The sequence below is a fragment of the Carcharhinus amblyrhynchos genome, chromosome 8, assembly GCF_965287045.1.
Source record: "Carcharhinus amblyrhynchos chromosome 8, sCarAmb.v2.hapA, whole genome shotgun sequence".
In the NCBI taxonomy this organism is placed as follows: domain Eukaryota; kingdom Metazoa; phylum Chordata; class Chondrichthyes; order Carcharhiniformes; family Carcharhinidae; genus Carcharhinus; species Carcharhinus amblyrhynchos.
In genome coordinates this window covers 99,340,516-99,353,193 of record NC_137331.1, presented here as the reverse complement: position 1 = coordinate 99,353,193, position 12,678 = coordinate 99,340,516, and the positions used below count along the sequence as shown (strand labels likewise).

Here is a 12,678-nt window from a genome sequence, read left to right as displayed (position 1 = left end):
CGGAGTTCTGAGGGAATTCATTAAGCTGTGGGATAGCATAGTCTCCCATTCTTTGCGTTACAGTTACTCATCTCTTGTCATGCTTTCTCCCATCTCTTGTAACAAAGGTGATTGGGCTATAATCCATTCTGAAGTATTCAAATTTGGGGTGAGGTCCAAAGTACTTGCACTGGCATGAGAAAGATGGATAGGACAGTTCTCCCAATACATATTAAACACAGAGGACAATTAAATGAGCTAGTTTACACATTACACTTAATTATTTGCTCAGGGCATTTGGCTAAATGGAATTAACACCGATATCTCAGATCTTTCTTTTGAGCTTTATTTTGAAATATATTGTAAAATGGTAAAAGGTAAGCTTTTGAATAAATAGTGTTGTTTGTGTGCAGAGACACAGTTTCATGTGTCTCTGTGTCTTGTAGACACAGTTTCATGTAGATAAAGCAAAGGCAAATGGAATTCCTGGTTTTCTTACCAGAATAAAAAATTGAGGAGGCAATCTGGAACTGTACAAAATCTTAGTGAGGCTGCAGCCAGAGTATTGCATACAGTTTAGTACTCCATTATAGGAAGGATATCAAACTTTAGAAAAAGTGTATGTTGGATTCACTAACTGAGTTAGGTTGCAGTCATAAAAAAAGTGGGGAAATTAGGTTTTGTTAAACTATGTCGGTGAAGATGTAGGGTTGACTTAATGAAGGTTTTCAATTCAAAATTAAAATTCCTGATAATATGGACAATGATAGATTGTTTCTAATTGTCAGTGATGAGAAGACGCTAATATACTGGTCAAGAGTTTGCATTGGTTATGGCGTCCGCATTACCGTCATTACTCCACTGAAACTGACAGACACTGTATCAGTCTACACATGCTCAGAACAATCCCATACTCCAGAAGTTACTGTCTATGCTTCTCCAGGCAATGCCCTAGACTGCAATCAATGGAAAATCTGAGAGTAGATGGGAATTTCGAGTCTTACACTGTTAGCCTTACTAAGAAAATGCCTTGCAAATGTTACACCGTGTTGAATGAGGTGTAATTGATTTTTTTATAGCTTACTAATGTCATAAAAACTTATAAACAGTCTCATTGGCCTTGTAAAACTAGCTTTATATTTGTGGAATATCAATGTTCTCCATTATATTAGAAAATCCCCACATGTTAAAATAATAATAGATTTTTTGAATTGGAATTTTAGCTTCTATCTAAATCCAATCATAATCATTTATTATGCTATCTGAAAACCTAAATTGTAAATGAAGGATAAAGTAATATTAACTTCTTGGTTTGCTGCCTGTGATAATAATTCAATGTGACTGGTTGCTTACTCTGCTTAGAGTCATGGAGTCATAGAGATTTACAGCATGGAAACAGGCCCTTCTGCCCAACTTGTCCATGCTGCCCTTTTTTTAAAGAACCACGAAGCTAATCACAATTGCCCACAACTGACCCATATCCCCCATGCTCATCGTACCCATGTAACCATTTAAATGCTTTTTAAAAGTCAAAATTGTACCCGCCTCTACTATTACCACTGGCAGCTTGTTCCAGACACTCACCACCCTCTGTGTGAACAAATTGCCCTCTGGACACTTTTGTATCTCTCCCCTCTCACCTTAAACCTATGCCCTCTATTTTTAGACTCCCCTACCTTGGGAAAAGATATTGACTATCTAGTTGATCTATGCTTGTTGATGAAAAGCTGGGAAGCACTCTGATTTGGCACCCAATTTGCCATTGTGAAAGGGGAAACCCACACCAAGGAAACCATGAGTCCTTGTGAATAGTTTTCTTCAAGATTAATGGTGATTGTTGTTGCATCTTGCCAACCATAAAATCCAATCTTCAGGTGTTCTTCCTGCTCAGGACAGCTGGACTAGGTGAACATTTAGCTGCTTAATCTATGAAACTGTAATGCACAAACTTAAGATCAGAATTAGGCATTTCAGACACTCTTAAACTGTTACATCATCCGATTAGGCCATAGCTGATCTGTACGTACTTCAACTCTATTTATTTGCCTTTGGTCCTCTTTTCTGATAAAACTTTTAAAAATTAAGACTAAAATTTTATTTATTAGCATCACAAGTAGGCTTACATTAGCACTGCAATGAAATTATTGTGAAAATGCTCTAGCTGCCACACTCTGGCGCCTGTTCGGGTACACTAAGGGAGAATTTAGCATGGCCAATCCACCCAACCAGCATGTCTTTTGGACTGTAGGACGAAACCGGAGCACCAGGAGGAAACCTACACAGACATAAGGAGAATGTGCATACTCCACACAGTAACATAAGCCAGGAATTGAACCTGGGTCCCTGGCGCTGTGAGGCAGCCGTGCTAACCATTGTACACCACTGCACCGCCGTGTCAAAAGTGATGAAAATTATCCAGGAAGAGAAAACAAAGTTCAACCAGGATTTTCATTTCTGATCATTTTCCGGTGTTGTGTGTTGGAACAGACCACATGTGAATTCCAGGGCAAAGTCAGGAAACAACTAAAATGTTCTCCTCATCACTCTCCCAAAAGAAAAGGCTGCTGACACTCACTACCAAGGATGACAGAGGAATAATAGTGGCAGAAGATGTTGAGGACAAAGCTTAGCGCTTCTTAAAGCTGGGGGAAGTCAACAAGTGTTGTGGATGAGAGGTCCACCATCAAATCAGTTATGAACTCCTGAGTGAGTGTGGGCTCGATGGATTAATGAGCATCCCTCTCTTTTGATGTAAAATTAGCTGTTTCAGTGTGATGCAGGAGTGCTACTGGCAGTGGGTTATAGGGGAGGTGATAGCCTATTGGCATTATCATTAGACTATAAATCCAGAAACTTAGCTGATGTTCTGGGGACCCAGGTTCAAATCCTGCCACAGCAGATGATGGGATTTGTATTCAAAAAAACAATATCTGGAATTAAGAACCTACTGATGACCATGAAAGAATGTAAACATACATCGTCTGGATTTGGCAATACATGTTTCATTCACAGTTTTAATATAACTGTTTGATTTATAATCCAAAAGCAAGCAACCTTCTTCCTTCCATCCAAACCAATACTTAATCGGTTAATAACTTTTAACAGCTTAAAAAGGTGATTGTAAGAATGAATCAGATATATTGGCTGCAATTTCTCACCCGTCATGCAATGATTTGTCAGTCTAAGTTGAACAGAATGTAACAAGACATGGGATATGGAAATATTCTGCCATATTACTGACAATTTCCATATATCATGGGTTTTCCACCAGGATGGAGGAATGTCAAGAGGAGGAACACGGATACCATACATGCAATTACGTGTTATCTAAAAACAGCTTTTCCTCAAACCAAACATTCTGCCCTGGCAGCAGAGAAGTGGTTTGAATTTCTGAAACCTCAAAGTTTTGTAAAATCAATTAAAGTGCACCCAATTGCATTGGTCAAGAGGGTAGGTTTCAATGTTCTTTTAATTTCTTTCCTTTTGAAGCATCTTGGAGGCTGCCAGCAAGTAACATTGCCACAGGCCTCTTGAATGCTAACACATTAAATCTCTGCCTCTGATCCAGGCAACCATGCCAATACAATCAAAAATACTTCATTGACCCCAGGGGCACAAGACCTTTTGATTTGATTTATTATTGTCACATTTATTAGCATACAATGGAAAGTATTGTTTCTTGCGCACTATACAGACAAAGCATACCATTCATAGAGTGCAGAATGTAGTGTTACAGTCATAGCTAGGGTTAAGAGAACAATCAACTTAATGTTAGGTAAGTCCATTCAAAAGTCTGATGGCAGCAGGGAAGAAACTGTTCTTGAGTCGGTTGGTACGTGATCTCAAACCTTTATATCCTTTTCCCGACAGAAGAAGTGGAAGAGAGAATGGCCGCGGTGCGTGGGGTCCTTCAATATGCTGGCTGCTTTGCCAAGGCAGCGGGAAGTGTAGTCAGAGTCGATGGATGGGAGGCTGGTTTATGTGATGGATTGGGCTACATTCATAACCTTTTGTAGTTCCTTGTGGTCTTGGGCAGAGCAGGAGCCAGACCAGCTGTGATGCAATCAGAAAGAATGCTTTCTCTGGTGCATCTATAAAAGTTGGTGAGAGTTGTAGCTGACATGCCAAATTTCCTTAGTCTTCTGAGAAAGTAGAGGCATTAGTAGGCGTTCTTAACTATAATGTCGGCACGGAGGGACCGCCAAGGAGCACAACTTTAAGGTGAGAAGAGGTCCAACTTTGTATCAACAGAAAGGCTTTGGCCACTATCCATGGTACAATACCACTTTGAGTGAAATGCTTTAAAACAGCAGGTTTGGACTAATTTAAAATAAATGGAATCATGGATAACAAATACCATTTACAGGGACCCAAAACTAAAGGAATATCTTCAAGTCTTGCCCTTTTATTGAATCGCCCCAGGTGCTTGGGAAGCTAATAGTTCACCATTCCATTCTACATAGCAATTTTTTGGCTAATCAGATTCATCATGCCAACCAATTAGCACTCTCTTCTCCCTTAGTACAAGTTATTGTGATTGTTTGAAATTTGATAATCTTGCATTGGTCCTAATGAGTACAAGATGGAAATCTTTGGCAACACGACTTTCTTTTCAGCAATATCTAGAGGATTAGAATGCAAAGGGGTTGAAGTTAAGCTATAGCTATACAAAGCTCTGGTTAGACCACAACTGGAGTACTGTGAGCAGTTTTAAACACCAGAAGAGAGGCCTTGGAGGGAGTTCAGGGTAGATTTAGCAGAATTATGCCTAGACAGCAAGGGTTAAATTGCAAGTAGAGATGACATAAACTTGGCTTATATTGTCTGCAGTTTAGATGGTTAAAGTGCATTTTGATTCAAGCTTTTAGGGATATTAAGAGAAATTGATAGTGTAAGTAGAGAAAACTATGACTAAGGGGTTTAACTTAAAACTTATACCCAGATCTTTTAAAAATGAATTGTACAAACAAAGGGTGATGGAATTTTGGAACTCTCTACTTCATGTAACAATTGATTATAGAACAATTGTTGATTTTAAGTCTGAAATTGATAGATTTTTGTTAATTAAAGAGTCTTTAAGGAATACGGGGCAAACATGTGCAAATGGAACTGAATGGGTGCTGCCTCCTGACAGATGGAGGTATAGATGCTGATGTGTGAGAGACTATGGGGACACACCAACCACTCACTCCAAGCATCACAGGAATAGTGATCCAAGTCTACACTGTCACCATCAATAAAATGTCCTTGTACTATTGTAAAAAGGAAGGGGGAGATGGTGATGCAGAGGTAATTTCACGAGAATGGCCCAGGCTAATGGGGAGATGGGTTCAAATCCCATCATGGCAGCTAGTGAAATTCAGTTAATTAACCTATTCAATTAAATAATAAAAAATCTCGAGTTGCAAAATGATTAGTTTTGTGGCACCAGTATTGAGGCTCTCATTGACTGTTAAGAACTCATCTGGTTCACTGCCATTCTTTAGGGAAGAAAATCTGCCATCCCCTTACATTTTCTGGCCTACATGTGACTCCAGACCCACAGTAACATGGCTGATGCATCATGCATAGGCAGAGCTAAGTCATTACATAACAAATGGGTCAGATTGAGTTCTGCAGCAAAAACAGTTCAAATCAAATCCAACCAATTACAGTCCCAGCAACAAAGTGATGGAAGGAGCTATCAACAGTGCTATCATGTGACACTGAAAATAGAAGAGGCTGGGTCTTTATATTTATACAAGACAGAGTTAGATTTTTGATAGACAAGGAGGCCAAGGTTTGTGTGGGACAAAAGGTGGTGGAGCCAAGACTACAGACAGATCAGCCATAATCATTTGGATGTCAGAGGAGACTTGAAGGGCCAAATGGCCTACTCCTATTCATAAACCCAATATAAATTGTTGTGGCTACAACAACACTTCAGAGACTGGAAATTCAGCAGTGAGTCACTCTTCTCCACCATCTACGAGACACAAGTCAGGACAGTGATGGAATACTCTCCACTTGCCTGAATTTCTGTGGCTAGAAGGACATTTAACAAGCTTGACATCATCCAAGACAAAGTAGCCCACTTGATTGGTACCTCATCTGCCAACCTAACCATCCGCTCCCTCCGTCATTGATGCACAGTGGCAACAGTGCACGTTACATACAAGCTGCACTACAGCAACTCACCAAGGCGTCTCTGACAGTATCTCTCAAACCCGTGATCTCCACCACCTAAAAGACAAGGGTGGCAGACACATAGAAACACCACCACCTGCAAGTTTCCTTCCAAGCCACACAACACCTTGATTTGGAAATATATAATTGTTCCTTCACTGTCACTGGATCAATGTCATGGAAGTCCCTTCCTAACAGTATTACATCAGGTGGCAGTCAAGAGGGCAGCCTCTCAAGGATAACTAGAGATGGGCAATAAATGCTGGCCTTGCCAGCAATACACACATCCCATGAAGAAGTTAAAAAAAAATTCAGAACTGCAGTGGTTCATGAAGAAAGTCACCATTTTCTGAAAGGATATTTGTAATAGGCAATAAATATTGGTGAACTGGTACAAGTGCCTTTAAAAAAAATCTCATTCAGTGACCAGGTAGATCTCATTAGATTAGTATGCTGCATCCAAACTATGCCATACCTCATGGGCAATCTTTCACATTGACACTGGATTCAAAGAATGGGAAAGCAACCCATCAAATGACACTGAAATCCTTCAGTTTGAAAACAGCCATAGAATTCTACAATGCAGAAGGAGGCCATTTGGCCCATCAAGTCTGCACCGACCACAATCCCACCCAGGCCCTATCCCCATGTATTTACCCTGCTCATTCCCCCTGACACTAAGGGGCAATTTAGCATGGCCAATCCATCTAACCCACAAATCTTTGGACTGTGGGAGGAAACCGGAGCATCTGGAGGAAACCCACAGAGACACAGGGAGAATGTGCAAACTCCGCACAGACAGTGACCCAAGGCAGGAATTGAACCCAGGTCCCTGGTACTGTGAGGCAGCAGTGCTAACCATGTGCCACTGTGCCAAACACAGATGCACAAAAATATGTTCAGTAGTTTTAAAATAATGGGCTTCAACCTAAATACAATGTGCAATCTCTTTGACATGCAACTAAATTCTTATTAAAATTTTAGACGTACTATCCAATGGATTGTTAAAAAAAGCAGAAAATTGGATGTATTTTGGCAATAATGATAAGGTATGTGCAGTGGGCAGATGGACCATACAAGTGTTTGTGTTGGCACAAGTGAAATATGAATATTAAAGCCAATGCACTTGACTTCCCAATGGAGCTCAGACTGCATAATTGCCTATTTGGACTTGTTTCAATATAATGAATACTTTTATGCCCATTTTCATGTAGTTTTTTTAATTTCATAGCTGTCAAAATGAAGTGGAACAATAAAGCAAGAAATCTGACAATATACAAATTTGAGAACACAGCCAAGGGTTTTCTCTCACCAAAGCCTTCATCATCATTAACCATAATAGCCTAATTACTAACTAATATCTTCATTCTGTTTCTGGAGACCTTGCCTATAATTTATGGCCAAGCTGGCAGATGGAATGAGTTTGAAAACCAGCTGAAGGTGCAGCTCTCCGAGTTGAGACCTGGCAGAAACTTTGCACATTTGAGCGTCGGAATTTTCCAAGAGAAATATCAAGTTCCCACAACAGTGAGCGATGGTTCAATCCAGGGAAACCTACGGTGAGTGGTTTGAACAATTCCAAAAGGAGGAGCTGGGAAACACTGTTCGCTGTATAACCCTAAAAGTGCGCCTCAGCTGCAACCTAAGAACATCTCCCCTTACCTCGTCAGTAGGATTTATTCTATTTTCTCAACCAACTGGCCGTATGAATTGCCTTAATATCAATTTTGGGTCAAGCTGATATCATATCATGTTGCAGAGCTCGTTTGGAAATGCCTTTAATTTTAATCAGAACCCTCAAAGCTGAAAGGAAAAGAATGAGTGTAAAAACAATTGTTACTTCAAAGCGAGGTGTTTAGATGAAATCAGTTACACACGCAGTTCACCCTATAAATCCAGGCGTCCTACTGCCAAGTGGATGTGGTTTGCGCATTTGTATTACAATAGTTTTTTTCTCTCAGGTAGTGAAACCTTTCCATTGGATTTCATTTTGCATTCATCTGAAGCTTAATCTGACATTGCATTATTGCAGTTTACTTAATCCCTCCCCTCCTGCTTCTTACAGCCTACCTGCTTCATCAACCTGCCTTAATGCCTCATTCTTTACTGAGGCTTCAACTTTTGTCTGTTTTGGACACTCCTTTGAAACTCAAAAGCTCACCCTGCTACATTAAAGGTGCTACATTGTTGCAAGTTGCACTAACGCTGGAGGGGCATTGGTTTAATCTGATGGTGTACTGTCAAATGCATTCATGTAAAGTTCCTATATGAGCTACTTCAGTTAAATAGTTGGAACCAAAAGAGAAAATGTTGGAAACATCTCAGCAGGTCTGGCAGCGCCTGTAAGAAGAGAAAAGAGCTGACGTTTCACGTCCAGATGACCCATTGTCAAAGCTTTCTGATGGAAAATAAATATTGGTGAACTGGTGTGAGTGCCTTTCAAAGAACCTCATTCAGTGATCAGGTAGATCACTAGATTGGTGTGCTGCATCCAAACTATGCAAATTATCCAAATTAACTCATTTACAGTGACTGCACCAAAACCATTTTTACAGGGATGCTCATTTGGCCTGGACTCTAGAAGGCTGGTATTCATAGAATCTTGAATCCAAAAAAAAATCCCTACAATGCAGAAGTACACTATTCGACCCATCGAGTCTGCACCAACTGTTACCCTCGCCCTATCCCTATAACCCCATGCATTTACCCTGCTGATCCTCATAACCTATATATCTTGGGGCTCTAAGGGGAAATTTAGCATAGCCAATCAACCTAACCAGCACACCTTTGGATTGCAGGGGGAAACCAAAGCACACGGAGGAAGCCCATGCAGATACAGGACGAACGTGCAAACTTCACACCGACATTCACTCAAGGCCGGAATTAACCTGGGTGCCTAGCGCTGTGAGGCAGCAGCACTAACCACTGTATGCATGAGCCAACTCTTCATGTTTATGTTGTTCTTTAGCTTGACATAGTCCAGATTCTTTCTGCGGGCTTCTAACTGTGCCCCTGAAACAAGGGAACCAGATTTAGTCATGTAAACACAAGAAACTGACTCAAACACACAGACCTTTAAGAATCCAAACTTAATAATGTTTAAACAAAAATAGCACACCAAAATATTTTGGGGCTGGGATGCAAAAGCAAATTAAAGCTCTCAGTGTGATCTGCCGAATGGCAATGCGTTCTCCTCAAGTCCACATCGATCAGCTCCCTCTCCAAGTTATTTATTAGAATGCCCTCCACTTTCTATTAACTCTTTGTGGCTCGCTGTCAAATTTAATAACGCTTGAGACGCACTTTGGGACGTTTCCCTACATTCAAGGTGCTGTATTAATGCAAGTTTTTATTGTGTGGTATATTATTAACACAGAAGCTCCTTAAGAAGCAGCTCGGTCATGTCTGATTATACAGTGGATGGCAGAAAAAGTTTGCTCATATTAACTGCAGATCCCACAGCAGCTGCAATAAGCAATTTTGTGCACATGTAGCTATTTTTAAGTCATGATTCTTGATAATTGTTTAAGGTCACCATCGTTTCTTCAACACGAATAAAGCATCACGTAAGCCAGCGGTCAGTCAACAAAAATAACTGTCTCAATCTTTGTTACCTTTTTGGTCTGGAATTACCACTTAGCAAAAGGTAGCTCAGGAAAAGATAATTCAAAGATAAAGCATATTTTAACATGGCTCTGCAGTAGCATTCCCAGATTTTATGTCAGAAGGTGAGGGATTTGAATCCCTTGTATGATAGTCCTGGCAAGAGGAGGCCAGAGCTCTAGTTTTGAATTGTGGGTTTGTGCCCTATCAGGTGAGTGGCTCCCTCCACATTGAATAGATTGCGGAAGCCCAGACAACCCACGGGTGTGAACGCAAAAACCCAAGAAATAGGAGCCAGAGTAGACCTGCTTCACCATTCAGTATGATCATGGCTGATTTTCAACTCCATTTTCCACCTGCTCCCCATATCCCTTAATCCCCCAACAGAATGTACTCAAGAGGCAGCTCCATGTAACACTTGGGGCGAATGGGATCAAAGGCTATGGAGAGAAAGCAGGATTTGGCCATTGAGTTGGATGATCAACCACGATGGTGATGAATGATGGAGCAGGCTCCAAGGGTCACTCCAATGGTCTTCTCCTACTCCTATCTTCGATGTTTCTATGATTAGCGCAAAGGTCTGTCTACCCCTGTATTCAACAACGGAGCATCCACAACCTTCTGGGGTAGAGAATTCAAAAGGATCCTATCAACTGATGTACAGTGATAATGGCCATCCAGAGGGCTCACGCTGTAACCTGTCACACTTGATCATCCTGCGAATCTTTCCACTACTCTCCAGAAGAATATGAAGATATAAAATATTAGCAAGCAAAGCCAGAAGTGTTAAAAAGGTATTCAAAAAGAATCTCACAGAAAAGTGCCAATTATTACCTAATATTCTCATGTTTTATGGACTTCACCTTTATGATGCCTTTGATCACTGTTACCTTAACCGGGACCTCACGTTGCTGGCTCTCTTTATCTCTGCCCCAAAGGTAATAGGCCATGTAGTTTATTTCATCTGCAATGTTACCAGCAGTAAGGCCATCATCATTAGCGGCGAGCTAAAGTCAAGCTTTGCTAAAGAGGCACGGTGTTTAGTGAATAAAAACCTCTTCATTGTTGTAGAAGCAATATCATTAAAAAAATGTTCTTGGTGTCAGACTGACAAGATCCCGTTTATTGTTCATAACGAAAACAAAACATCTTTGAACTCCTCATCCCACGTAACATCAGTGGCAGAAAGAAAAAGAATTGCTTGTTTCTTCCAGTCGGAGCTTTTCCATAAATCTTTTCCCTCTTTAAAAAAACATTCAGGCTCCATTCTATCAGGACTGCACTCATCTGTTCAACACACATCATATATTCTCTATGGACTTTCTCTACTTTTGCTTCCTGCCATGAAATCTTCCACTAAGTTCTTTTTTGAGTCAGTTTCGATTGAGAAACGGCAATTAAAGATATGAAATCATCCCCATTAAAACACTGGGAACGCAGGTTCAAGCGTTACCGCTTTAACAGGTCAGCTGCTACACAGCTGTAACTGCCACGAATCGACACCTCACAGAGAGAGAAAAAAACAGATATTTCCAAGACACTTGTTGTCCAATTTCCTCCTCCCACCCCCAGAATAGTCAAGGAATCCAAAAACTTTCATGGCACTGATTTAAATCTGAATAGCCATTGCATCCAGTTGCCATTCCATATCCCTGATGCAAGTTTTCCCCGAATGCTACTTCCATTGGAACTGAAGCATTCCTTCAGACAGTAACGCAGCTTTCACTTTGCAGCCTTGCACACTTATCCCTGATTCTCCAAGATATATCTGATCCGCTTTCCTTTGTTGTCCCCCTTTTTAATCCCCAGTTATCTCCGTGACAAACCTCGACAGCACCCCAACAGAGTTTACAATGTAGCCCTCCCTCCTATCTCTTTCACTCCCCCCTCTCCTTGCTCTGTGTCCTTTCTACACCGTTTCTTCCCCCTTCAATATAACCTCGCCGCTATCTCCCCATCCATCACTTCTTGGTTTTTAAAAAAAGCAAACAAAACAAAATGAAACGCTTTTTTAGCCGAGGGGGGTCAGAAAATCAAACTCCCAGAACGGACATTCACTTACCTGAAATATGTTGCTTGCCACCAGAATCCAAAGCAGCAGCCGCTTCATTCCTGTACAACGGTTGTAAATTCATTGAACCTTGAAGTTGAGACTTCAGCAGATTCACAAAGTCAGGATTCCAGCAGTTTGCATTACTGAGCAGGCAACGTGTAATGAATGCAGTCCCCCCTGTATCTCTCCTCTGCAAATTCAGCCTTTATTAATTCTCATCTGACGTCAGGATAACTGACGAACGTGTGTATATATAAATATATATATTCTCTCCCTTCACCCTCGAGTGTCTATCCCATTCTGCCCACCTCCAGTCACACTCTGTACTTTGCTGAGCTGGGACTTCTTAAAGGGACACCGCACCCGGCATAGGCAGTAAAGACTCTGAATGGACTTTGTCTGCAGTTTATCTCCCGCCCCTCTTTGCTCCATGTTCCGCTCAATTCCCTAAGTCAGGAGTTGTCTCATGATGTTAAACGGCAAACCCACCCAGCTACAGAAAGGACAGGGGAGGTGTGTGTATGTGTGGTACGGGGAGGGGGCTGCTTTCTCACCGCTGTCCCCAGAGACTCTGCATTTCAAACGCGTCCAAATTTTAACTCAGCAAGAAGATTGTGAACAAAAGACAAGCGGCAGGAGAATGATCTCTTGGATTCATTAAGGAAAAAAACTGAAGAGTTAGAAACTGAAGGTTTGGAATGTATTACCTGTTCACAGGATTAAGATGTGGAGATGCCGGACTGGAGTGGGCACAGTAAGAAATCTCAGCACCAGGTTAAAATCCAAATAAACCTGTTGGTTTTTAACCTGATGCTGTTCTTCCTGTGCCCATAGGGTTAACTATGATAATCTCAGACAGGAGGGAATTTACACACACT

General features: G+C 41.1%; 1 protein-coding gene across 1 annotated transcript in view; it reads right to left on the bottom strand.

Moving 5' to 3' along the window:
- ccn4b (cellular communication network factor 4b) overlaps positions 1-12,007 on the bottom strand; it is a 67,525-nt gene extending 55,518 nt beyond the window's left edge. The window contains exon 1 of the mRNA XM_080194564.1: positions 11,810-12,007. Coding sequence (XP_080050690.1) covers positions 11,810-11,857 — 48 coding nt within the window. The 5' untranslated portion in view covers positions 11,858-12,007. The remainder of the gene's footprint in view (positions 1-11,809) is intronic.
- Positions 12,008-12,678: the final 671 nt, after the last annotated feature.